The sequence below is a fragment of the Trachinotus anak genome, unplaced genomic scaffold (assembly GCF_046630095.1).
Source record: "Trachinotus anak isolate AG129_WGS33_773 ecotype Australia unplaced genomic scaffold, CSIRO_AGI_Tana_v1 ptg000005l, whole genome shotgun sequence".
Lineage (NCBI taxonomy): Eukaryota > Metazoa > Chordata > Actinopteri > Carangiformes > Carangidae > Trachinotus > Trachinotus anak.
This window is the reverse complement of record NW_027273856.1, coordinates 25,929,726-25,956,085: the sequence shown is the minus strand read 5'-3', so window position 1 is coordinate 25,956,085 and position 26,360 is coordinate 25,929,726. Positions and strand designations below refer to the sequence as shown.

The 26,360-nt window shown below is 41.5% G+C and overlaps 1 protein-coding gene across 8 annotated transcripts in view; it reads left to right on the top strand.

Moving 5' to 3' along the window:
* Window positions 1-26,360, top strand: part of utrn (utrophin) — a 169,508-nt gene that overhangs the window by 89,890 nt on the left and 53,258 nt on the right. For 7 of the 8 annotated variants that reach the window (XM_071479337.1, XM_071479338.1, XM_071479339.1 and 4 more), the window contains 5 exons: window positions 10,240-10,412; window positions 11,983-12,139; window positions 21,258-21,387; window positions 23,891-24,159; window positions 24,654-24,800. In XM_071479337.1, coding sequence (XP_071335438.1) covers window positions 10,240-10,412; window positions 11,983-12,139; window positions 21,258-21,387; window positions 23,891-24,159; window positions 24,654-24,800 — 876 coding nt within the window. Of the gene's footprint in view, window positions 1-5,742; window positions 7,086-10,239; window positions 10,413-11,982; window positions 12,140-21,257; window positions 21,388-23,890; window positions 24,160-24,653; window positions 24,801-26,360 lie in introns of those variants that run through there. The other variant, XM_071479343.1, reaches the window with a different exon arrangement.

Genomic DNA, 26,360 nt, shown 5'->3' with positions numbered 1-26,360 from the left:
AGTGGGTGGTAGTGGTGATGTTGATGAATATGTGACTGCCCCGGAAAGTATGTTATTATCAGGTGGATTTTGGGGTTGTTATCAAAAACTTCAGTGGAATGTTTTTTTTGGTAGAGGTGGGGTTAGAAGAGGATTTGAATACACCCTTTCCCACGCTACCTATTAGTCATCTATGTGTTTTCTCTGCTCCTGAAACAAGCAATTCAAATGAGTGAAAAATAACCTGAGGTATTCCTGTCATGCCTCTGTGACTAAACACTTCACTATCTGCACATTTGTCTGTGCTGTTGCTTTCTTGAGGGTATTCCAATGATACCATCTGTGCTTTTACTGATATTATTGCTGTCTTTCTTGCTTTTTTCTTTATTACTTTATCTACTTCATTCACTTGAGCGTGTACTAATTCATCATCATCTCCTTCCATCCATCAATTTCATTTTGTCTCATGCATGGCCGTCAGCTGTCTTTATATTATGATGACAACTTAACGCCTGGCATTTTCTCTGAGGGTCTGTGTGTGTTTGAGTGTGACTTTCTTTGTGCGTATGTGTATATGTGTGTAACATTGTTTGCATTTAAGTTTTTCTATCATCACACTCAAAGTTTTTTCCTTCCCTCCAACTGGGGTGTCTTAGTCATGATGTCTGATGGGCCATTATTTTGACATCAGCTCCATGACTCCACAGGACCATCCTTTTGAGTTTTTGTTCACACAGTGGTCTTCTACAGCTGGAAGCAACACTTTGTTAGTGCAGCGCACTAATTGGTCCAGTCACGTAACCTTTCGAGGCCCTGTTCCTCCCCATCAAACGCAGCAGGTGGAGGGGCTCATGTGCTAATTGTACGACTATCTTGGCCCGTGGTGGAGGCGACACCGGCTTCAGAACCAATCACGTCACAGTGACTTTTTTTTTTACATTTCTACTGTGCTGTACTGTACCGTGGCTACGTGCTGACAGACCACCCGCCATGGTCAAACATCTCAGTTCCCAGGAGGCATAGCACTTCAAATAGTTGTGAGGAGAGGAGAGAAAGTGAAAGAGATGCCCTGCTGGAGGGAAGCAGTGATAAAAGGAAAGTCTTTGAGCCGCAGTGAAGAGTAGGGTGATAAGAACTTAGAGGGCCCTCAGCAGGCCTCTGGTTTTAAAATTCAGCCAATTCAGCAAGTTGATTTTCCTCAAAACTCAATGACTGGGGATCCTTTTGCCTAAAAAGGTCTCTTATTCAGGAATGAATTAATTCTTGTTGTAATAGAGACCTCAGTTTTGGTGTTGAACTATATTAAATGTATAATCTTTAACACTTTCATGAAATCTAATTTCATTTTTGTTACTGTTATACAAGGAATTCACTGGAAACAATGCATGCATGTAATCCAGCTCCCAAGTGTCTTGTAGGCACACGAAAACACAAAAGGCTCTCCAGATCAATATCTGATCATCAGCCAACAGCACATAGTGCTCCTAATCAATTTCAATTTCCCTGTCTAGGAGCTTGCATATGAATTTCAGCATGTCCTTTTTCTTACTTATGATTAGAAGGATGCGCCTTGTGGTCCATTATTGAATCCCTGGAGTAAGTTATGAGTGATCTGCATGACCTTTGACTCCAGTTGTCCTCTGTAATGGCAGCTCTGTCACATCAGTGGAGGTCAGATGTCAATTGATTGTCAGGGAGCGGCAAAATAATGTGCATGTTTGCAGTTCAGTTTCAGGGATGTGCTTTATTTCTTTGACTTTCCTCTTCATGTTGTGTTGATTTCCATTACACTTTGCAAGCTCTTGTTTTGTTTTTGTTATCTTAGATTTGATCTGGATGTGAGTCGACATACAATTGCTCTGATTTGGACAGAAACTAGATTAGCAAGGCCTTCACTCGAGTCATGTGGACAGGCTTTGTCAGATATAAGTATGTCATCCTGGCAGTGTGAGTTCTGAGCTCTGAGAATGCAGCATGAAGGGAATGAATTCTTTTTCCTTCCTGAATACTTTTGTCCTGTCAGCTGGTATATATACTATAATTTATGTGTACCCGGTCCAGATAAATTAGATACGTAGTTATATCAGGGAGACACAGAATGTGAAACAATCAAGAACCATTTTGTGAATGCTGTTCTATTCTTCTAGCAACATTTTTTTTCTGTTCATCCTCCTTACTAAAAATTATACTTACATTATTGTGTTGAAGTAAAAGTCCACTTCAAGTACACATTTGAATGCAGAACACCAGATTTTTAAAATACAGGAACAGTTGTATCACCTCTCTGGCTCCACTGCGGTTTGTGCCACAGTTTGTCATCCTGCCAAATGGGCAGCAAAGAAGAGCTACTCTGTCTGCCAATCACATACACATACACACAAATATACACACACACACACACCAGGGCCCTGATCGCCCCGGAAAGGTGCCGCCCTCCAACAGGAAGAAGAGCATCAGTGATAACCTGGGGCATTGGATGTGATTTCCTTGGATGCAGCCTATTTGAGAGGCAGAGAATTACAGTCAAATGCTATAGCAACATTGATTTTTGCCTGACTGTCTACACTGTAGACGGCAGGGGACCTCGATTAGACAGGATCAGGTGAATCTTTGATGATCCAACGGGGGAATAGCTACTGAGCTATACCAATTGTGCAATAGGTGGAATATCCTGTGTTTACAGTGTCTGTTAATGTTTAAGTGTCTGTTTTTATACTGTTCTAACTGTTTTATGTTGTGGTTATGTTCTGTGTATATATATATATAGCCCTTTTTTTAAACTTATTTATAAGCTATTTTTTACTTTCTTCCTTTTTTTTCACTCACTTCCTGCACTGAGAAGAGTTGCTTTAAATTTCGTTGTACTTGTATAATGACATAATAAAGATTCTATTCTATTCTACTCATGGTAGTGAGGTCTGCTATGAGCACTGGGAGATATCTGTGTTCATGTGGCCATATTTCTCTTTGTTCGCTCTGGTGTTCAATTGCTCTGTTTGTCTTCCTGTGATACCAGTCCCAGCCTGGTCAGGTGCGAGAAAGAACTGATGAAGCCTCTTGGATGAGAGGTGAAACGTCTTCCTAGACAAATAACCAAGTCCAGTTGCTTTCGATTTAAAACTCCTTTGAGATACTATGACCTGGACAAATGAGAATATTCACAGGCTTCCTGTGATATGGTTTCCCAACTTTATTTAAACAGTACGGCCTCTGCTCCCTCTCGACATCACCTGAGACAGCAAACTGTTTTGTTTCTGCCTCCTCGCTTTCTGCTATTGCTCTTTGACTCTTTCATGTTTTCTCTTTCTCTTTCAGCAGTCATCTCTCTATTTGGGTTTTTAAGGCCAAACTGGTTCATAGTGAGACAAGATTAGCTGTATTTGTTTGAGGTTTTGATCAAATGTATTTTAGATTCAATATACTAGCTCTTCTCCAGTTTTTTTGTCCAAATTGTTTTCTTAAAGTGACTCTTCTCTTTAGTTAATGGAGGAATAAAATCCTCATTGATAAATGGAATTGAGTAGAAGTAGTAGTTCTTTTAGTCTGAAGCTGCACAGCTTAGTTGCCTCAACCTTCTTGGCCTCTCTTTTTCATAATTATCTGTTCCACAAAGACATTACAAGTTATTTGTTAAAGATATCAACAGTTATACAACAATAAGTGTATGTACACATACACAGAACAGCACTTAAATTAATTTAGAATCGTGTTTCTGGCCACCTGGTTAAGTCTAATACTCTTGTTTTAGCCCTGTTTTTGTTCTCCACCAACTCCTGAGGGAAATATCTGGGTCTTTAGTTGCTAACTCTGTTCATCGGCTATGTGGTCTCTCTGGTTTTTGGTGTTGGGCAGGAAGAGTACATCAGGGTTTTTAGAGCTTTTTCCACTAAAACCAGCTGCCTGCTGCTCCTGGAAATAAAGTTGTTGAGAGTGGTGAGAGGGAACCAAAAACTAAATCTGTGGGCTGTAAAAACCAGAACAACAAGCTATTGTAAAGGATGCTAAAAGTCAATCATCACTCTGTAAGCATTGCTGCCCATGTTACACATACTGTAGTCATTTGACCCATCGTTCATCTAACAGCATTGAATTGTGCAGCTATAAAGGTTTAAGTAAATTAAACTTCTTTGTCTGATTTGAAGGCCATGAAGGCTGAGTCAGTCACAACAATACTGATGCTACATTTAGCCTCCGCAGCCGGAAAAGTAGAGAAACCATAGTCACGATGGAGAGGACAGAATAATTGTTATTTTATCCTTGTCTCTCTTTACTCTCCCTCATACGTCTAGTCTTTGACAAGTTCTTCTGCTCTGCACTGATGACTTTTCATTATTTTTTTTTTTTATCTTTTGGATGTTTTTACCCTTTTCCTTCACTTAGTATAAGTGTTACTCCTCAGAATGTTGTCATCGCTGTCTCTCTCTTCTTATCCAGTCAACTCTATTTTTCCCTCCTCCACTGGTTTTGTGTGAGGGACTGGAAACATTACATTCTTACCCCTGTAATGGTCCTAATCGGCTTAGTTTAGTAATGTAGCCCAACATTAACCCTCATCTCCCCTGCCTTAAGCTCTATATATGTGCGTGTTTGCATCTTTAATAAGTGTCTGTTTTCGTGACTGACAGTCTTGGGTTTAGAGGTTTGAAACTTCAAAACTGTCTCACGAAAAGGTTGTTTCATCTATTTTTTTCCTTTAATCTCAGTTTCCACTCATTGTTGAATTAGTTGTGCTCATCAAATGTGCCGATTCCAGCCAGTTAGTTTTACATCCTTCACTGGAAAGCCCTCAAACAGTACATATTTGTCACCATACATCAGAAATGCTGGTTAAGGGCCTTGGGTATGTAAATATTTTTAATTAGCTAAGCGCACTTCAAAGTCTTTGTCTTATGAATATGTAACATTGTATTGTATTTTTTTCTCACTTGACAGCCATCTGTCTGCATGTCTTTGATGCACACCACATGTCTGCCCTGCTGTTCAAAATGCCAACACACACTCACAAACAAGTTGACAGACAAATTCCACATACAGGTTTAATATATGGGATGCATTTTAATGTTTGCACCTTTTTAACATAGCCCTATAGACCACAGCTGGTACTCAAGCCTCTCCAAACATGTTATAACACACCATTTATAGACTTCAAAGCATTTAGCCTTTGTTTTATAGTATGAACTTCAGATCTTTCCTGATGCAGTCCTCTGTAGGCAGATAAGATTCAAATTGTGGATCTGAAATTTAATAGGCTTTAGTAGTTCTGTAGTTCTAGGAGATAAACTTGAATAAGAGCTTTCAAGGAAGGGTGTTTTTTATTGATTAAAATGCAGGAATAAATCTCTCTTTGCAACAGATGTCCTGACACCCACCCACCCACCACATCATCCCAAACTCCCATCACTTTCTTTTTTAAATTCTTTTAACTAAACAGCCATGTTTTCCTCACTCCTCAGCTAGATGGGTAGAAAGTTCCACCAGTGAAGCTCTGCACTTTCTTACTTTCATCAATTCCATCTTGCAGCCATTCTTAGTTTTGTGCATACTGAATACTGATCCTTATTTAAATTGCATCTAAATTTGACTTTTCTTTGAAACTCTCCTCTTTCTGCCATGATCCCTGCCTGTACAGGCCTCAGGAAGTGGGTGTGTAGTGTGCTGAGTTAGTTTAGGGGAGAGAGGGTTGGGGGGGTGGAGAGAGGAGGGGAAAGGGAGGATACTGATTAAAATAATAAACAGCTGTGTGGAAGAGTGGGGCTAGTGGCCAGAGAGAAAGAGAGCAACAGAGGAAGACGAGAGAGGGATGGGGATACCAGCCTGTGGGTTTGTGTGACCCCCCCTAGGGAAGACACGGCTAAAGAAGAAACATAACTTTTTAATAAGTTTCCTCGTCTGAGGAGGAGAGAAAGAACGGGATGATAAACAGATCTACCTATCCTTCTTCCCAAGAGGAAAAAAAGATAATCAACAGAGCTCAAACTCAAAGAGGCCGGCGAGGCAGACTCGCTGCCCGGGATTGAGACATCAAGCCTTGAGGCAGCTCTCCACCAACACGTGGCTCCAGAGAAAGAAGAAGGCATTCTTTGACTAAGTGGCCCAGTCATGGCAGTGATTAGAAGGGTGTGATAGAGCGAGACCAGACCGGGGCTGGAGACCTGAGGGTCGGGGAGGAAGCCAGACACTGAGGTTACTGTCTCTTTGAGCCTGTGCTACCTTTACTCAGGGGAAGGAGAAGGCAAACCATGTGCCTCTTTGTGCCGCCGTCTCTCCTGTTGAAGTGTGTGACTGGCAGGGATAAAGTGCTTTTTTATCTGTGCAATTGAGAACAAACGTCCCAGCCCTGCTCTGGGTTGGGCTGCCGGACAACGTGTAAACAGCTTCCTTCATACCCAGAGGGGAAGTGGAGGAAGGGAAGCATAGCAAAGTTGAAGGAGAGAGCCAGACCTGTCCTCGGCCACTGGGCAGTTTGCATCAGCCTGCCCATCCCTCAAGACACAAACCGTTATCTCCACTTTGCAGTCCTCCACCCAAGATTTGTTGGATTTCCCTACTAGTTTCAGTACCCCATTCCTGGCCAGAGGAACTCTGCTGTCAGCCTCCAACTGCTACTTTGTCAAATCTCCAGTGGCACCAATCGTTCCGTTTATCCCAATCCCTGCTCTGAAGCATGACTGCAGGATAGCTGTCACCCCCCGACTCCCACTCAGACTGGCTGTCTGTCCGAAGAGGATGCTACGAACATGTGGTGGGATTGGGCGAACACACACACTGGCATGCATGCACAAGTGCTGCCAAGGGTTGTGTGAGGTGTGTAAATCGCCTGTTTTGGGATTGCGACCTGGATTTGACGGTCTTGTGTTTGAATTTTTTTCAAGAGCTGAGTTTCTCTATAGTTGGATTCAAGATTGTTCAAACTTTGGATTTGCTACTGATCTGAGACCTGACCTGGAAGGTTTTGACCATAACCACTGGAGGACTTACCAACCTTTCACCTGTATGACAGTACAGAAGATGTAGGCACTGGAGCGAGTGGGAGGAGTCAGAGAACACACTCCAATATGATTGGCTTGAACTTCAGCTTGCAGGAGTTCCTCAGAAAGTTTGAACAGGTATATATCTACAGATTTTAGAGGGAATTTTGAGACAGCTTGGCCTTGGTCTGTCAGTGCTTTTTGAATGCAGTTTTTTTTTTTTTTTTGGCGATGTACCATGAATACAAACACAGCCACTGCTCACCCACCATCTCCCCTTATGTTTGCAGACGTGGCCTAATGTACTGAGCTTTATGATGTCTGAGCAGTTACTTTTGGACTCATTAAAATGGAGTAATCGGTTCTGTCCTGCTTTGCTACTTATTAGTGAGCGCTACCGTGCAGAAAGAGAATTAGTGCAGAATGAAGAACCTGGAGTCTTGAATTGGACCTAATTTGTCAAAGCAGACCTTTACTGTAATTGGTTTTTTTTTTATAAGGGCTAAAGACAAACAAGGCTCAGGCCAGTAAGGGTCATTATTGTTTTTCAGTATGAAATACCTGTTTTGGGCATTTGTGTGTATTTTGCTTCAGCCACAGTGTAACCATGTGCTTAATGTTTTTATCTTTCTTAAAGGTCTAAGTCCTAGCTGTAACTTTAGTTTGGAGGGAGACTCTGTGCCATCTTATCTGTGCTCCATTGAGCCCAGAGCCAACAAAACTCCATCAGTCATTACAGTGTGTATGAGATCCAGAACCCATTAACCTCTCTGCTGCCTTTCTACCCACTCACCCACACATACACATCTGTGTGTGGTAGCAGATCAGAGAAGTAGTGATTCAGTTTAGTCAGTAGCTGTCTGTGTTTTTGTTTTTTGTTTTTTTTGTGTGTTTGTGTATCTGGTATACCGACAAATATGTGTCAATTGCTTCCACGATTACAGACAGATACTTCATTGTCTTCAGTTTCTTCACTATTATCCTAAAACTAAAGGCTTGCTGGCTTGCTTGCTTGCTTGTCGTGTGACCCCATATTCTATCAAGAATCCATGAATAAAGCATGGGATAGTAGCGTTTTGTACCTCACATGATTACCTGTGGCACACAAATGTTGTGTGTGTTCGTCTGTTAGTGAGAGAGAGCGATACAAGCTGACATACATAAACCTAAAAGTAGCCTTTTACTGGAAATGAGATTGAAAGGGAGCTTTTGTAAATGAATGTATGCGCCTTTATATGCCTGCACAGTCTGTGCCTTCTGTGTGTGTATGTGCTGGTGTGTGCAGTCAGTGTTACTTCCAAAAAGCAGAAGTAGAAGTGCTAAAGAAAAACAAAAGGGAAGCACTTTGGTAATGACTTGAAACATAGCCAGCTGGCTCAGTGGCAGAATGACTTTCTGTCTTTCACTCTTTGTCTGTCCCTCTGTCTTTCTTATTCTTTGTCTCTCCGTGTCTCTTCCTCTCTTCTGTGACCTTTCACAGGAGCCATTTGAGTTGTGTCAAAAATGCAGCAGGTGATAATCCTTGTAGATCACATTGAGGGATGTGCTTTCGCCTTTGTGAAATATCTATTGGTATTCAGTAAATTGCAGCACAGTGCCATGGAGGGCTATGGTAATTGAAAGGTGTTTTGTGTGTAGTCTGGTTCTACTGTAGCTGGACGATATATTGTTCACTTCTTCCCAAGAACACAGTTTCCAGAGTAGCTGAGCTGTTGTCACATGTTCCACTTAATGTATACATGGTATGAGTAGTCAGGTGTGTCTGACATCCACTCCATGTGTGTCTCCTGTGTGTTTTCCTACACCTTCAGTATCTTGCTTGTGTTCATGTTGGTGTGTGAATATATGCGTGATGATGGGGTTTTCCTTCTTAGTATTAATATGTGTATCTATTTTTTTAAGTGTGTTTCTCTTTTTACGGCTGGTGTTTACCAATTAGTGTAGCACCACATTAATACCACTACAGCAGGTTTCCATTGCTGCACACAGTACACGTGTAATTTCTTTTTCCAGGGACAGTGTGGAATTTTCTTTCTTGCTTAATTTACTGATTTGTGCAGACTAAGAAATTCAGTCAGTCTTCTGCTGACTGTTAATAGCTTCTTTTTGTAATTAGTGATTTATTTTAACAATACTGAGACTACAATAAAACAGTGCAGCAACATTGAAAGAATTTTCCGAGATAAGACAGTTTAACTGCGTTTGTGAAATGAAACTCGGTTAATAGCATCATCTATAATACTACAATGAGAAGGATATACAAGTAACAGCTTCAGGCACTGAAGATGGATCATTTTGCACACAATGTCCAAAGTTTTATTACTGTAGTGCTGCTGGCCATAGGTAACATCACACCTCCCTCACCTTCTCTAATTTTGTTCCATTTGCAAATCAGTCTTTGTGCTGCAGGCAGAGTTACACTCATACATATGGTATTGGAATCTCTTCTTTATCTGCAGTTGGAATGGGTTGAATGGAGGGGAGTCCCAGTAGAGAGAGAGAGAGAGAGAGAAACTGAAAGAAGAGGGAGAGAGAGAGAGAAGAAAATGGAGCAGTTTTACACATCTAAAAATAAAACATTTGACAGGATCCTCTGCTTGCGTCAGGCCCCCTTGTGGTTCAACCCTCACACAAAAACACTCACACATACCCTTTGAGATGTGGTTGTGTAACAGAGGACACACACGCACACATGGAGAAATTGTGCCTCATCACAGTACTTAATGTGATGGCCTCTTGTAGACACACACACACACACACACACACACACACACACACACACACACACACACACAAATAAAGTATTTTGGAATGGCACCTCATTGCATTAGCATTGCATACTGTATCCCAGCATAAAATTAGCAAAGCTTGCTATGGGTGTAGCCCTGCTACAACCTAATGCAGCATTAGTATGGAGGTAGATATTTCTTTGGGACTTGCTCCTAGATGGGTTGGGCCTTCAAACTCAGTGAAAGGGTACAAGTTAAAATCTTTTTTGTCAAAAGAGTCAAAAAGTGCATCAAGACCATTTCAAGAAAATTTAAACTTCTCTGCCCTCTGGAAATGTTGTGAGCAGTATAGCGTGAACTCCCTCAAGACTACTCTGTATGACAAAATCCAGTGTTATTTTCGGTTCATGAATAATCAGCTGTGACAGCGTAGAGGACTGTTACATCCAATTTTGGGTGCTTGTGATGCGAACTTACTTTTGCTGTCCTTGCCTGTATGTTTGCACAGAAACTTTCCCTGACGAAATAGTCAGCTGTAACAATTTTTTTCTGTGTGTTTGCAGGACATCCAGGCTGAGATTGATGCCCACAATGACATCTACAAGAGTGTGGACGGGAACAAGTCGAAGATGGTCAAGGCTCTGGGCAGCTCAGAGGAGGCTGTGTTCCTTCAGCACAGACTGGATGATATGAACCAACGCTGGAGCGACCTGAAGGCCAAATCCGCCAACATACGGTCAGTAAAACCTCATCCAAACCATGGAAATAGTTATAATGTTTTTTTCCCCATTCTCCACTGTTTTGGGTCTTGCAGCTCAGATTGCAGCTTTCTGCTCTTTTGCTTGCTCTCATCTCTGCAAAGAAAAAAACATCTTGGCAGAAGGTTTTGATCATGGCAGTGGTTCAAATGGGTCTCTGCTTCAGTTTACTATTTCAATCAACTAGTGAATCACACATTGCAGAAGTAAGTCACCAAGAGAGAGTGTGATTCTCACTTGTTAAATAAGAAAACAACAACAAAAAGAAAGCTCCCATCTGACACATCAATACACTGGATTCATAATATATCTCCCTTACTATAGGCTGGAAAAACCACATTTTACATACAGTACAGCACATTGTGGAATATTCATGTTGGTTAGTGTGTTTCCTATCGGCTGTACAGACACAGTAGCTCCTGTTTTCCACTTTACCCACCATGGAAGACAGGGATGAAAAAGGACCTGAGAGCCACCACAGTGGTACATAAACTTCTGAGGACACAACCAGTGCAGCGTCAGCCACATCCTGGGCATAAATAAATATGATTGGTGATGGGTGGCAATGTGGAGGATGAAGAAAGTGAAGGTGGAAGTGAAGCTGACAGGGCCAGATGGAGATGTTCAAAGACAAAGAGGAGGGGAGGGGGCGGAGAGAAGCAGCACAGGAGCACAACAAAGCTACAGGGGCACCGGAAAAGGTTAGAGAGGCTAAAAACAAGCTGAGGGAAATAATAAAAAAAAAAAAAAAGTGCAAGGAAAGATTCTGTGCTGAAACTAGTTCATTTTGAGTGGAAAAGAATTAACGGGAGTGAGTCAAGGTCAGGCAGTGCAGACGTAATAGGCTGGACTTGTTCCACAGGAAGACAAGCGAGAAAAAATAGACAGTGAGAGATCTGTGTGTGTGTGTGTGTGTGTGTGTGTGTGTGTGTGGGAGGGAGGGAGGGAGGTGAGGTACCGTGTGTGTTGATTGTATATAGCTCATCATGCCTTAATTGCAGTACATGCGTAATTAAGGCTAACTTGGCGAGTGGCAATAGGAGGTCTTTGTACACGGTGTTCAGACACATTATGCCTGCAGGAGAGTAGAAAAACAAAAGCGCTTATCAACACATGTTGCATGTTTGGTACCACCCACACATGCAGCAGCCAACTGTGTTGCCTTTTACAAATAACACCTTCTCCAGAGGGGTAGCAGCCTCCCTTGAGTGGTCAGCGATGAGGTTTTTATTGAGGTTTTATACTTAGTTGATTTTTATAAGCTTTAAGCCTTTTATATAAATCGTTCACTAGAAATAAAAAGAATATATGTGGCTTTACATCAGTAGGAATACAAGCATCAGCCTTTAATAGGTGCTAAATCTACCATTACATTAATGTAAACCTTCATGGACATATTATGGAAAGTAAGAAGCAATTCTACAGTACAGATGTGTCTCTCAAATTGACCATTTGATTTGTCAGTACAAGACTGCATATGTTTCAGCAGTGAAAGCTCAAAATGTATACAGTATAATGATCGTTTAAGTCGACGGTGTACGTTTGCAGGGCCCATCTGGAGGCAAGTGCTGAGCGCTGGTCCCGTCTGCTGGGTCTCCTGGAGGAGCTGTGGAGGTGGATCTGCATGAAGGATGAGGAGCTGGCCAAGCAGATGCCCATCGGAGGAGATGTACCCACCCTACTGCAGCAGCAGAACCACTGCACGGTAAGTACTGTTGCCACAGGCAATGTTCCTGCCACCCGCTGCAAGATTTATCACACCTTGTCCCTCACTGTTTACATCAAGTCTCCAAAAAGCGGAGATTATGAGTTTGTCACATTTTGTGTGTATGGGTTTCTTCTGTATATGATTTAGCAGCTTCAAGCATAGAGAAATGTATCATTCCTATTGATTCATGGAGTTTAATCTCACAAAATTTCAGTGCCTCCATCTTCAACCTGTGCAGAAGCCAAAATACACCTCAGTGGGTGTTTTTGTTTATGTTTATGTTTAAGTCAAAGGCAACTGCATGACTGAGAATTTTCATAGCATGCATCATGTTGATAAAGTGACCATCACCACCACCACATTTTAAGATACACAACCATAGTCATCCTTCTTACTCAGGAGGGGGAAAAGCACTAGTGTGGCTAATAACTTTAACAATGGCTCCGGTCCATTCAAGGATCCCAGTAAACCATGACACTGAGCCGGCATTCACTTTATTATTTGCTGTCCTACTCTGACATGTCAAAGTGTCTTCTGTTTAAAAAAAATAAAAAAATAAAAAAAATTTAAAAAAGGTCTATACAGCAAATAGACAAAAACACACTGATTGCTGTCTGCATAATTAAGCATCAATCTGCTCCAAGACAGAAGACAATGGGAAACAATAGGAAACAAATCTTGTTGGCCTGACCTATACTCAGTGATGTTCCTGATTGTAGTTAATAACCAGGCAGCTGATAATTTTTAAAGTGCTGTTGCAGTGTTTTCAGTTACTCTATGTAGTTTCTACACATATGCTGAGCAGTCAGTGCTGAAACCACAAGAAGACACTGTGACTGTAAAGCACTCGCTGTAATCACCGTGACATTATGAAGTGTCCGGCCCGTCAGCAGTGTGGCTGCACTACATTCATCTAAACTACACGTTGCAGCAGTCAAGCCTAATCATGCCATGGTGTTTTATGTCTCCATACTTAATAATCAGCAATGTTGTAACAGTCACTCAGCAGTAGCCACAAGCAAAACTTGTATCAGCAGAGAGTTAGGGACCAATATCAAAATACTGTTGTTCCACCTGTTTCAGTCTGAGAATTATTGTTATGTATCACCTTTATAGCACACTGTATCACTGATTCTAAGAAGCGATCAATACCATCATTATTCCATCTCATTCACACCTTTGTCATCACTGCTATTTGTCTTCCGTGTTCCTCTATATTATTTATTCTAACCACTGGTTATTGTGATAGTGCGTTGCTGTGTAATTGCTTTCAGATAAATGACTCAGCCTGTGGCTACTCCCAGTCCACTGGCCGCCACTGCTGTTGATGTTGCTCTTGACATCGTAATGTGTTTCTTCGCACCTCGAACACCACACTATTGTTTTGTTGCCCAAAACGCTTTGAGAGTAAACACATGTGCAGCCATGCGTGGGTGCGAGATCACAAACAAACTTAGACAGATTGACAGACACAGATACATGTAAGAGTCTGAACTGTGTGATGCTTGCTAGACCTTCATATGACAAAAACAAAAAGTGTGCCTCTGTGCATGTGAAGCTACTTTAAGGATGTGTCACGTTTTATTACAGTGTGACAGACATTTCTAAGCACGAGCATTACTACATTTTGTAATTATATATTATTTGTACTTATTAATTATATATAACTTTAATGTTTTCTCATTGCATTTTCGTAGAGACGACACCAGTCAAGACTAATCAAGCAACCAAGCACACAGAGACAAAATCAGTTTTCGTAAACAATGAAAGGAGATGTCCTCAATTATAAGGAAATGTATCAAACACACTTTAATACCGTTACTTGGAAGGGGAAAAGTGAAATGGAAAATAAAAGAGGAAAAAAATGTGACAAGGAAAGACAAATGAAAAGAATATTTATACAAATGTATACAAAAAAATCTCTAAATTACAGGTATTTTAAACCCCATCCTGACACTTGCAGCCACTTAGAAAAGACAAAATATCGAGAAAGTCAGGGATAGCTGACCAGCTGTGGAGACAGAGTGCAGCTCTGTCAAATGGCAGATGATCAATTTCTTGGCCGCTTTAATGCCTTCTAAGTATAGTCTTTTAATGATTTAATGAAGAATCATCATACAAAAGCAAAACAGGCTGTGAAGAAGATAACTCTTCCCCAAAATCTTGGCTAAAAATGTATTTATTAGGAGAATATTGCAGCCTGGACAGTGCCAGATCATGTTAATATGTTGTACACCTGGGATCAGGCTTGAGAGATGCTCTCTGTGCAAAAAGAAAGATAATCCACCATATTGTTAAGACCTGGCATTGAGGACTCACGATCTAAGTTTTAGTTCCACCTGTGCTTTGAGGGATGAGACAGTCAGTGGCTGTCCAGGTTAATCAAAATATGTCCTCTGAGGCCTTAGATGATGTTGAGGCTCCCTCTGTGTCTTGTACCCAACACCTGACGGAGAGCAGAGACAGGCCTCAACCCAGCAGATCAGACAAGCTCCATTAGATAAGGAATGGGGCTGAGAGCCCACAACAACCACAGGAGAATACAAGCTTCCTGCATCTCCACTTTCACCTTCCTTTTCTCATTACCCTCTTTTGGCTCTTTTGTCTCGTTTTCTGTCATTCCTCTCTGCATCTCGTTCCTTTCCTCTCCCCCTTTCTCTTTCCATCTCACTCTATCCTCTCTCTCTATTCCCTTGTTCATCTGCAGGTCTTCGGCTTTGAGAATGCTGAAATAAGAAATAATGGAACAGGGGAGTTGAAAGTGAGGAAGGCTCACTTTTCATTTGGACTATGTTATATTTTTCCCTTCTCTGTATTCTTAATAGATTGGCCTGGAGGTCTCTGCGACCCTGAGAGTTATGAGGGGGCCGAGCAGCACAAAGAGCAGGGGCTTTGAACACGTCATGCTCTATTACTTGCTTACACCAACAGACACACATTTGAGGCCCCTGTGCTCGCGCAAACATAGACACACACTTCAGTCGCTCAGTGATACACATACACACACAACAGCTGCTCAGTCAGAGAGATGAATGAAATGTGTACAGCTATATGGAAATTGGTATCTACGAGGTAGGGAGGGCTTAGAAGGGCTAAGTGGAAAAACCTGTCTTTTTTTCTCCTCTTTTTTCTGGAAGACTGGGAGAGATAAAAGAGGAAGGCTAAGCCACTTAGCCCAACAGAGAGAAACGGATATTGCTGTTATTAAAGAATCAGAGGGAAGAAAAATATGAGAGAGCAGCAGTCCGAACAGTCAGGCAAGAAAGTGTTGGAGAGGAAGCAGCAAACAGAGGTACATACAGAGCAGGAGAAAAGAGGAAGGACAGAGGTTGGACAGAGGAGGAAAGAAGGTTGTGTTTCTTTTAGGATATTCAGTTTCCAACACAACTGTTGCATTAGCTTCTGTCTGAAAGAAGCCGTTCACTTGGCAAATCACTGACAGAATTTAAAGTGTGAGAGTGAGGGAGGGAGGGATATTGGTCCTGTCTTACTTGAGCAACTTCTTGCTCCCTCTTCTGTGTATTGATCTGTGTCTGTGTTTTTCTCTGCTAAAATGGCCATAATAGCATTTATTAATTGCACATTCAATTATCCATTAAAAGGCCTTTGTCAGAATCCATCTGATTAAACTCATCAATCTGCGCTATTAAATTAACAGCTTTTAGATCAACGAGTGGGAATGAGGGACCAAATGCTTGTGGGCATTTTTAATGACTCTTATCTTTCAGCAACAGTTAGCTTTTTGTCTTCGTTATTAGGACTGTCCAATTTGGTCTTTTCAAAAGCTCCTTCACATGTTTCAGATTTAATAAATATGACGACTAACAGGCGAACCGAGATTGTATTTAAATTTAAATTTAGTCAACTTTATTTTCTCTGTAGTCTTAATATGCTGCAGTAGTGTACAATTACCCTCCTCTCTACAGCGAGGAGGGTCTAATGATCCGCCAAAGAACCCATCTTAATCATTGTGCCTGAATGATTGATTAGCACCATTTGTACCTGAACGGACAGGTCATAAAGGAGAGTGAAATGGATTAAACTGCTGTGCTGGGCTTAACCTTATCTCTTAGGAAAGGAAAGTCTCCTTTTTTAACTCACAATTGCCTCATTTTGAGTTTTTTTTTTTTTTTTTTCCGTCTGCTTCCTACTCACACTGGGAGCAGTTTTGTGTCCTGACAGTCTAGCCCGGTCCCAAAATGCAGTCCTGTTTTAGTTGTGCTTGCCTTGCAGAACAATACAGCATTATTGTCCATCACTGGGGAAATATGTCTACAGTACACCTCAGCAATATAAAACATTGCAACAAAAAATCTGCTGTAAATCATATTTTCATTTTATCAATGGCTCCAATGACTATGTGAAAGGGGTTCCTGGAAGTGATGACCCCACCTGTTTGCAGTTCCCCTCAGCTCTACAAGGTCTTCCAGGTCATTGTTCTGGTTGTTTTACAGCCCACAAATGTTTTGGTTCACTCTCACCGTTCTCATCAGCTCTGTTTTAAGCCTGCAGCCTGCAACTGATTCAACAAACTAGTTCTAAAAACGTGACTTTCACCACCTAACCACCACCAACAGGTGTTTAACTAGTGAACACAGAGTATTCAGCAGCTGAAGAGCCAGATATTTCCCTCAGGAGTTAATGAAAACCCCAAAAATTAGCTAAAGGGAGAGGCAAAATTTAACTATATTCATCAGATAGATAAACACTAATTTTACTTCAAATAATTGTTGATAATCAGCGGATTGATTATTGTCGATGAAAAAATGTAAAACAATAAGATCACAAATCAGTGTGGTCAGCAATGGTAATGATCAGTAGTAATAAAGAAGAGAAAGGCTCCTATGATTTCATGCTTAAGATTCCAGTTGCGTTAGGCGTTCAGAACCACTTGAAAACATTCATTTTTTGCCAGAAGCATCATAAAATGCCTGTTAGTGTTCTCTAAAATCAATGTAAATCACTTCAGTGGCAGCTGCACAGCATTATTAAATCAACATATCTAATATATATTTTAAGGAAAATCATAAAATAACTGCGCTGTGTTGCTGAAGAAACATATGTATAAATTATTATTTGACTTCCTGTTTTATTAGCTGCAAAGCAGTCACAGGCTGACTTCTGACACATCTGTTGGCATTTTACAGCCCTGTGGGTATTTTACTTATTTAAAAATGGCCAAGGCTGGAAGCAGTAGATTAGTGGAGCATGTCAGAGAGTATGATTTTAAACAAGCACCACCTATCACTGGCTTTTAGCTGTTGTAAGATAACAGTGGATGCTAAGGGCAAAGGAGAAATTAAATTCTTGGGCTGAGTCACTCTAAGACTCCTTCATGAAGTGTGTAACTGTATAAGGTTACAAAAAGGCTAATGTGGATTAGACCACAGTAGTTCAATACCTAAAATAAATGCCTTTTAAAGAAAAAAGTCTATCTATCTATCTATGCTAGAGAAAAAATAGAGGTCATCAGTTTCTGGACAGTAATTTGTTAAGATGTGAGTGACCTCCTATTTTGAAGGCATCTTGAGTCCTTGTCAGGTACTTTTCTGATGCTGAGAGCTGGTGTGATTTAGTGGTCCTTTCAGGAGGCTTATTTAGCTCCTGGAAGAAGATGAGGGCTTTGGTAATATTGCAAAGAGGCCGAGATAGCAGGGGTTTTAGATCGGGAAAGGGGTGTTTGGCAGAGCTCTGAAAGTAGCTGTGTTGTGATGTTATCTTATCTGCGCCACAGCACAGGGCACACAGTGATAAGAGTTTGCTGTGCTGCTACGGCCACACACAAACACAGACCTGGACACAAACACCACTTCCCCCACCCCACAGACAAACACACACACACACACACACACACACACACACACACACACACACACACACACACACACACACACACACACACACACACACACACAGTCATCCAGATACCGAAATGCCCACAAATACACAGCCAAGGTCACAGTCACTACACAAAATAGATGCCATAAGTATTGTGGTACTGACAAGAATCCTTTCTTTCCCCGCTCTTCACAAATCACACATGCTCAGACCATATTGTGATGTGCCAATGCTGAAAACTATTAAAAAGAAGAAGAGCAAAGCTAAGACCTGTCACTTTTTATATTTGATGTAGACAGCCATGTTTTATCACTCATAGACCAGCTGGGATTTGCTTGTTTAAAACAAGGTTCATCTTACCCTGAAAACTGTAACGTGTGTTTGATATGTACCTCTCATGCTCCCTCTGAAAAGTGGGTCCCCGTGTGGCACTCTGATAATGTGAGCTTGCTGAAGTCTCACTAAAAGCACTTGTTTGACTGTTAGTGAAAGGTCTTTGGTGTTGTCATCTGTCTTAACTTTGAGGATACCCAGTGGCTGGATGACAGGCAGAGAGGTTGTTTCTAACACAGGGAATTACTTGACACTACTTGTTCTGTCATTGAAACAACCGTCTATGGCTTTATTTGTCTCTTTGGATCCAGTTAACATTGAAGGGCAGTGTCTGGGGGAACACTACTGTGATAAATCTCATCATTTATTATAATTGACAAGTAATACAGTTAAATTAAGCAAACTAGGACTGGGTAATTTTATTATTATATTATTAAAATTGAGCTTCAGAGGTTTGACTGTTGGTCTGACAAAACAAGCAGCCTTAGATGATACTGATATTAACCAACCCTAAAGCAACATTCAGAAAATTTGCTGTCTGCTCTATATAATGTATGAATCACCAACATTACATAGAGAACAGACCCAAAAGCATGTGACGATACTGACAGCAGTTTGAGTGTTCACCATTGTGCAGGTCATGTGAAACTGGTCGTCATTCCAGTCTGCTCACTTCACTGATCACTGATCAGAAATCTATTTTTGACAAAAGTCTGCATACAAGCTCTTTCTGGAGCTTTAAACCACATCTCTTGGTTTTCATCAGTAGAAGGAGTTTATTTCATTGTCATCAACTATTTTCATACAGCTAAAACACTGCTCTGACACAATAGGAATTAGGACAAACATATTGTACAGCAGACAGTTTGCTGCTTTGATGTTGTAAATATTAGTTCCCTTTAGATTTGGTTGTAATAAGGCGTCTCTGATTTGTCCAACCAGGATGTTGTTTGTGCTCACACTGAGCTGCCTATCTGTGATTTGCAGGAAAACCGATATCAGAATATTTTACTTGCTAAAATCTAGCATTATGCAAGGAATATTTGTGAGTAAACAACCTCTTCACACTCAACTCAATCCCCTCTAAACTCTGATTTAAGACACCATCAAACCTGTGAGAGCAAAACAAAAAACGAGGAGTTGATTTTAACTGGTTGTTGTCCACACAGGTTAGTTCCCCACCTTCCTTTTCTTATCTCTGCTGCCCATACACCCTTCTTTTTCTCTTCTTCAATCACCTCTCATTTAGTTTCTATCTCTCAAGGTCCCCTCTCTGCGCTACCTGCCTGTTATGTTTCCTCCGTGTGAGCTGGAAGGAAATCATTGGAACGGAGCAAACCATTTATTAGCAGGGGTGATTTAATTTGTGTTTCGGCAGGATGCTCCATTTCGGCATGAGGGCATATTTGTCTGCAGGAGGGTTTGTGAAATTGTCATTGCAGTGGTCTAAACTTAACTTTTATAGGAACTTATTCCAAGAAATTAGCTTTTTTTATTTAGTAACTAGAACAAAAAAAATTGTTGTGCACATCTCAAGGCCTGTGAGCTGATCCCCCCCCCCCAATCCTCCTCCTCTTTGACTCTTTCTCTTCCTGTCTCTTCAGATGGCACTGAATATACGATCCCACTGAACCCAGCATGTTGTCATCTGCTGCTCAGTCAGTTAATGTTGTGTGCATGAATTTTTGGCATCTAATTTTCTCTGCACTCGTCTGTTTGAGAAGTCTGATGCGTGTGAGACTTTATCAAAGTGTGTCGTCCCATCTAATCAACGTGCCTCATGGTGCCTCCAACTGCACTGCCTCCTCACAAAGTAATCACACACTCCGATACACAATGAAGTCCCCCGGGGTCACGCTTATATTGAAACAAGAATAATTATACTGTTACATGCATGCTCACTTCCTCTATCTAGATTTATCGCCTGCTGTGAGCTGTGGCGAGGCTGAGTAGTTGACACGAGGGTGAGAAAAGTGTCCGTCAAATTGCTCTGTGAACTTTTAATAACACACTGTGGGGATGTGTTGAACATATGTTTGTGTGCGTGTGTGGTAATTGTGTCTATCGCAGTATGAGCTGCTCTCTAAGAGGATGAGCAGGATATGTGTTATTGCTAGCTGCCTCTGTAAGGATCATTCCTGCAGGGTTATAGCATCCAGCAACTCACTTTATTCTGCGCATCACTCAGTTAATTTCACACCAACCCCAAGGAAATGCCCGGTTTGACCCTGTACTCTCGCCTTCAAACGCTGCTCTGTTCTCGGAGCTCTCACTCCCGCTGACCCTCCTCTGCCCTCCCACCCCACCCCACCCTCTCTTTCTCTCACCTCTTGCTTTTCCTCTCAATGAGGGAGGACCGGGCAGGGAAAGTGTTTTGTTATGCAGCAATCACCTAATTAGCAGCTGAGAGTGTTGTTTATCTCCCCCATAAGCTGAACATAAACATCTGAAATCATTGTTTGTTTGTGTGTACGTGTGTGTGTGTGTGTGTGTGTGTTTGTGTGCATGCGTGAGTGTGAGTTCATCATAAGAGCCTTTCATAATATTATGAAAGTCGGAGCAGATTAAAGCAGAACTGGTTGATTAGTAGATATTTGTGTGTGTGTGTGTGTGTGTGTGTGTGTGTGTGTGTGTGTGTAGTGGTGGGGGGGGCAGCAGCGATTCTCCAGGTTCATTTGGAGTTCATTGGAATTTAACAATAGAAGATCAGGAGACAAGAGTCACACAAGCACATACCTGCAGAGGAAATGCATTAATTACCCCTTTTCAAATTCTCCGTTTAAAAAAAAAAAAAAAATCTCTGCTTACAAATGTGCTCTCTGTCTCATTTAGATAGCTTATTCTGTTTTAATGTCATTGGAAAATGTCACACAGTTAAATTTTAATTCTAATGAATGATTTGTGACTGCATGTATTAACCCAGTGCTCTGTGATTCTCCTGCAGACGATACGGTCAGAACTGAAGGAACGTGAGCACTTGGTGATGAGTACTTTGGACCAGGCAAGGATGTTTCTCGCTGACCAGCCGATCGAAGGTCCCGGTGAGCCACGCAAGAACCTGCAGCCAAAGACTGGTACGTTTACCTACTCCTTAATAACCATCTATACATTTATACCAGAGTTTGGAAAAGAAATAGAAGAACATCATCATTTTACATTAGAGAGCAGCTCATCTTTCATCACACTGTGATTCAAGTTAATGTATCAAACTTAATCGCTGAGGTCTGGAAACCAATTTTGAAATAAGAAATGTTATTAAAACTATTATTATAGTACCACTTAAAGTCTATATTATCCACTTTTTCTGCTCCCTTATTATGGCAATTTCCATTCAGTCAGAGCTCATATCAAGCCTCAGGTGGTCTGATTTTGCAATAGTACAGTAAGTCCTCCAGTATCAAGTCAAAGTCAGCTGATGTTGCTAACATCTGTAGTGAGTTCTTTACACTTTCACTGTATCTGAAATCACCTTGGTAACCAGTTTTACTGAGGCTTTTACACCTGTTTGTCAGGTGCAGATGTTGAGGCATTCTGTCCCAAACACATGTGCTGTGTGGTCCTTATTGCATATACACTAATGGGAGGATCTTGCAAATAATAGGAAGAGACATGTTAACAGAGGATGATTATGTATTCTGCTGGATTTACTGAGGTCATGCTGTTTGCGACGGTAAATTTGGCCGGGAAACACGGCACAGAGAGGATTTACAGGAGCCACAAGTCGGGTTGAATAAACTTGCATTAAGGCTGTAACTAAAAACTGATTATTAGAAACAAATAGGCAATTATTAATTAACATATTATGTGATTATTGTAACTCAGAGTGAACAGGGAATTGTAATCCGTGTTCATCAAACTGGAATTCAATCTAACCATCGGTAAGTGAATTCACTTCAGTATTAACATCCATATCAACCACAGCTCCACCTCCATCTCTCTCTCTCTCTCTCTCTCTCTCTCTCTCTCTCTCTCTCTCTCTCTCTCTCTCGTTCTCTCTCGTTCTCTCATTCTCTCTGAGATGATGTCATCTGACCCCTTTCCTGTTTGATGATGTGAAGGATATCAGTCAATAGACGTTTTTGTTTCAGCATTTGAAGATATGTTTTGCCTTTATTGGATACAATACAGTTGATATTTAACAGGAAATGAAGGTGATGACATGCATCAAAGATTCTTGGCTGGAATTAAACTGGAGGGACATTGGATTACCTGTTCACTGTCTTAAGCTCACAGTCACAATAAAGCCCCTGTAGAACCCTTTTTTCCCAGTTTGTGGCACAAGATCAAAAAGGTTTCTCACCCTGTACATCCTGTGCCAAAAAGCACTTAGACACAGCAAACCTGTCAAGATATCTTCATACTAAATGTGAGGACTTATTTGGCTCAGTTTCAAGGTTAAGTCACTAAAATCCAAGCTGGGTCTAATATCAATATATAACAAGCTCCCAAGAATCAAATGTGCGTCGGCTCATTCAGCATTTCCTCTCAGTCTCTGTTGGATACAGCAGGGAAGTCTTGGTTAAGTCAGCACATTTCGCTTCAAACTAAAACCCTACTGTGTAAATAATTAAACCAGCCCAAGGGGCTGTGTAGAGGTGTGGCGAGACTTCAGAGCGCGGACCGATAGGCTTGTTGTCTGTGATCTTTGATACGGATATCAAAGTGTCGTCTCATTGTATAAATAGATAAAAAGCTGATTTAAGATCAGAGGCTGCGCTTGTTGTGTAATCAGAGGAGATGGGATTTCTTAGAGTGATGCTGTGGTAGAGTCTTAACAAATTTAATTGTCCTATGTTCCTACACTCTGTTAGTATTTTGTTATGTCAGTGCCACTAAATTGACTTTTGTTGTTTGTTTGCACCTCACATTCTTCATTACAAAAGGCAAACACCATCAGACTGCGTGTCTACACGAGGTGCTACCTGCTGTATGTGTCACAGATGTCTGTCTTGTGTGTATAAAGGGGAAGGATGGAGAAAGTGGGGAAAAAAAGACTTACAGAGGTACAACAGGTGAACATGGTAATTCAGTCATTACCCTGGAGATGAGACCTTAAAACTCATAAAGGTGCTGCTCATCTTTCTTTGTAGTTAAAATGGGTGGTTGGAGAGCAGTTTTTTCATCTGCTGACTCCCTTCTCTCCTTTCTGTCTGCATCCTCCAATATGTCACAATTATCCTGTCCTCTCACTTTTCATGCCATCATCATTCCCTTCCATCATTCCTTTTCTCTTTCTTTTGGTCACTTTCATCATGCCTCGGCTGCCTTCACATCCACCCTCACTGTAATTGAGATTCTTTTTTCTAATTTTCTTACCTTCTGCTCTTCTTTTCCCCCTCCTCATCGTGAGTTTTACTTAAAAAAACATAGAACATACAAATAATGCTAAGTAATGCGCATGAAAGGCGTATTCAGTATCTTAACCTTAACCAAAATAATAAAGAAAAACAACACTGACATAAATGTTTGCAGATTATGTAAGAAAGTCGTAAGTAACAAAATTATAAAACACAGGATAAAACCATTTTAGTCATGCTCTGTATGATTTTAAGAAAGATGTGATTTCTCTTCCTCCAGACCTCAGCCCGGAGGAGAAAGCCCGAGAGTTGGCCCGGGCCATCCGCAAGCAGACAGGCGAGGTGAGAGAGCGATGGGAGCGGCTGAAAGGGCACGTGGGAGGCTGGCACACTCAGGTGGAGCGAGCCTTGGAGCGACTCCAGGAGCTGCAGAGCTCCATGGACCAGCTCGACCTGCGGCTGACTCGGGCAGAGGAGGCCAAAGCCAACTGGCAGCCTGTGGGGGACCTGCTGATCGACTCTCTGCAGGATCACATCGACAAGACCATGGTGAGTCAAAGAGACAGTAGTGTTGACATGTGCACTATCCCTAATGTACTACAATCAAGTGACAAGGGAGAAGCAGAGGACAATGGAGAAACAGTGGCCCCAAAAATAATCAAATCATGGTTCACACGTTTCACAGTGCAGGCAACTGCTGCATTAATTTGACTGTGTGTTACACTTCCTCAGCTCCCCATGGTATAGACAGCCTGTCCAATTACATCTCTCAATATGTATTAATAGATTACATAACAGCTAAAGTATATAATTGAGTTTATATTGACAGCTGCAGTACAAACTGTAAATGCAAATTATAGTTCAACAAAATCCAGCTCCAGTTAGAGATTCTCAGATCAACACAAACAACAAGAAAAAGATAAACAGAAACTGATGTTCTCTGTCACGATTAAGAAACTAGTCACAGTAACTTTCTAACTGTTATACAAATACTGGACAACATCAGTTTTTCACGCTGAAACAACATGAAACTTTCTGTCCAGGTCTTCAGGGAGGAGGTCGCCCCATTACGTCAGGATGTAAGATTTGTCAATGAGCTTTCTGCAGAGCTGACGCCACTGGACATCCAGCTGTCCTCCACCGCCTCCAGACAACTGGACCAGCTCAACATGAGATGGAAACTGCTACAGGTAGTTTAAATCCTCCTGAATCCTCTGCAGATGTGGAAGCAGACATGGTTTTTCCACACACACACAGTTGCCGTCTGTGCCTCTTTTCCTCCTTCAGTATTTTGTCCACACTTGTCTAAATTAATGCTGTCTTCAATAAATCCTGATCCTCTTTCTTCCTGTTCCCTCAGTCTCTGTCTGCCTGCCTGTGTGTTATTATCTCTTCTGTGTGTCTTTGCCTCTGCTCGCCTTCCGTTTCTCTCACCGTGTGCATGCTGATTTTACTTTGTGTCAGCCAAACACGCTGGGGACTGAGAGTTGTCCCTCTGCCTGTGTACCTGTTTTATTTGAACACAGCCCTGTGCTCAGTGTGACACTTTGTCACTACACATCAATGGACACTATTCTCACAACACACCAGTCACATTCTTGGCTCTCTACTAACTTGTTTTGGTCTGATTCCTCTCTGGGACTCGCTGAGTGTTTCTCAGAGTGGGGCATGTCTCAGCCCTAGAGGGAAAGTTGTAGAAAAGTCTGTTTTTACAAGTCATCAGAAGGAAAGAGAAGAGAAGGGATGTTGGTTAAGTTTATCTCTGTTAAGTTTCAGGAGAACAGGAGCATAGCAAAGTGCTAATTTAAACCAGCAAGTGGGGGGAATTCTTTTAGACACGTTCCTGTCGTCATCAAAGAGGCCAATTGTCCTATTTCCTCACTTTTTTACACTTGGCTTGGATTAAACTTAATGTTTAGGCTATTTGAATATCAGTGGTGTTGCCCCTGCTCAGAAATCAGATCAGATCTAGGATATAGGATCTATAAACTGGTACAGAAAAATGATGTCAAAGTATTTTTCTCCCTCATTACTGACTTTTAGAGCTCATGAGATCCTTGACGAGGCTGGCTGGTGTCGCCTCTGATGTCCACTGGTAGGGCTGGTACAGGTCACACCGCCCAGCTGTGATGGCATCAAGTTAAAGGACATCAAGCAGCCACAGAGAGACTGTGATTTCAAGGACACTAACATGGAACCTCAGGTTTTTATGGAGCTCGTTTGAAGGTTCCCTGTATGTTGCTGCAGATAAATGAGCAGGGAGTGTGGGCAGAAAAAAAGACGTGTGGGCAGAAAAAAGCAGGAGATGTGTTGAGAAAAAAATGAAATCTTGGAAAGAAACCTAAAGTCGTCCCTTTTTAAGTATGACACTGCCACAGCGTGAAACTGGGTAGCTAGGCTAATTTGTAGCCCTGTGATATTTCCCATGTAGTGTACAGACATCCACTAATAGTCTTTCTGCCTGGAGAATGACCATAACTCAGATTCTGAGTCAGAGTAGGACAGAGTTTCAGTGCACTGCACACTTATTGCTCTATTGTCCGCTCTTCTTGCTTCTCTCAGTCTGCAGTAAGGCCAGGAACACCTTCACTAATAAACCAGGTCTGACTGTGTAGTTTGATGATTTGGTTTTCATATGCTGACAGCTCCCATCTTCCTCTCGGTGGGATAGTGTCCATTATAGTCATTAGTGGCCAGAAAGAGGCCGAGCTATCGCCCTTTCTGTGCCTATTTTCAGGTTCCCTGCGTGG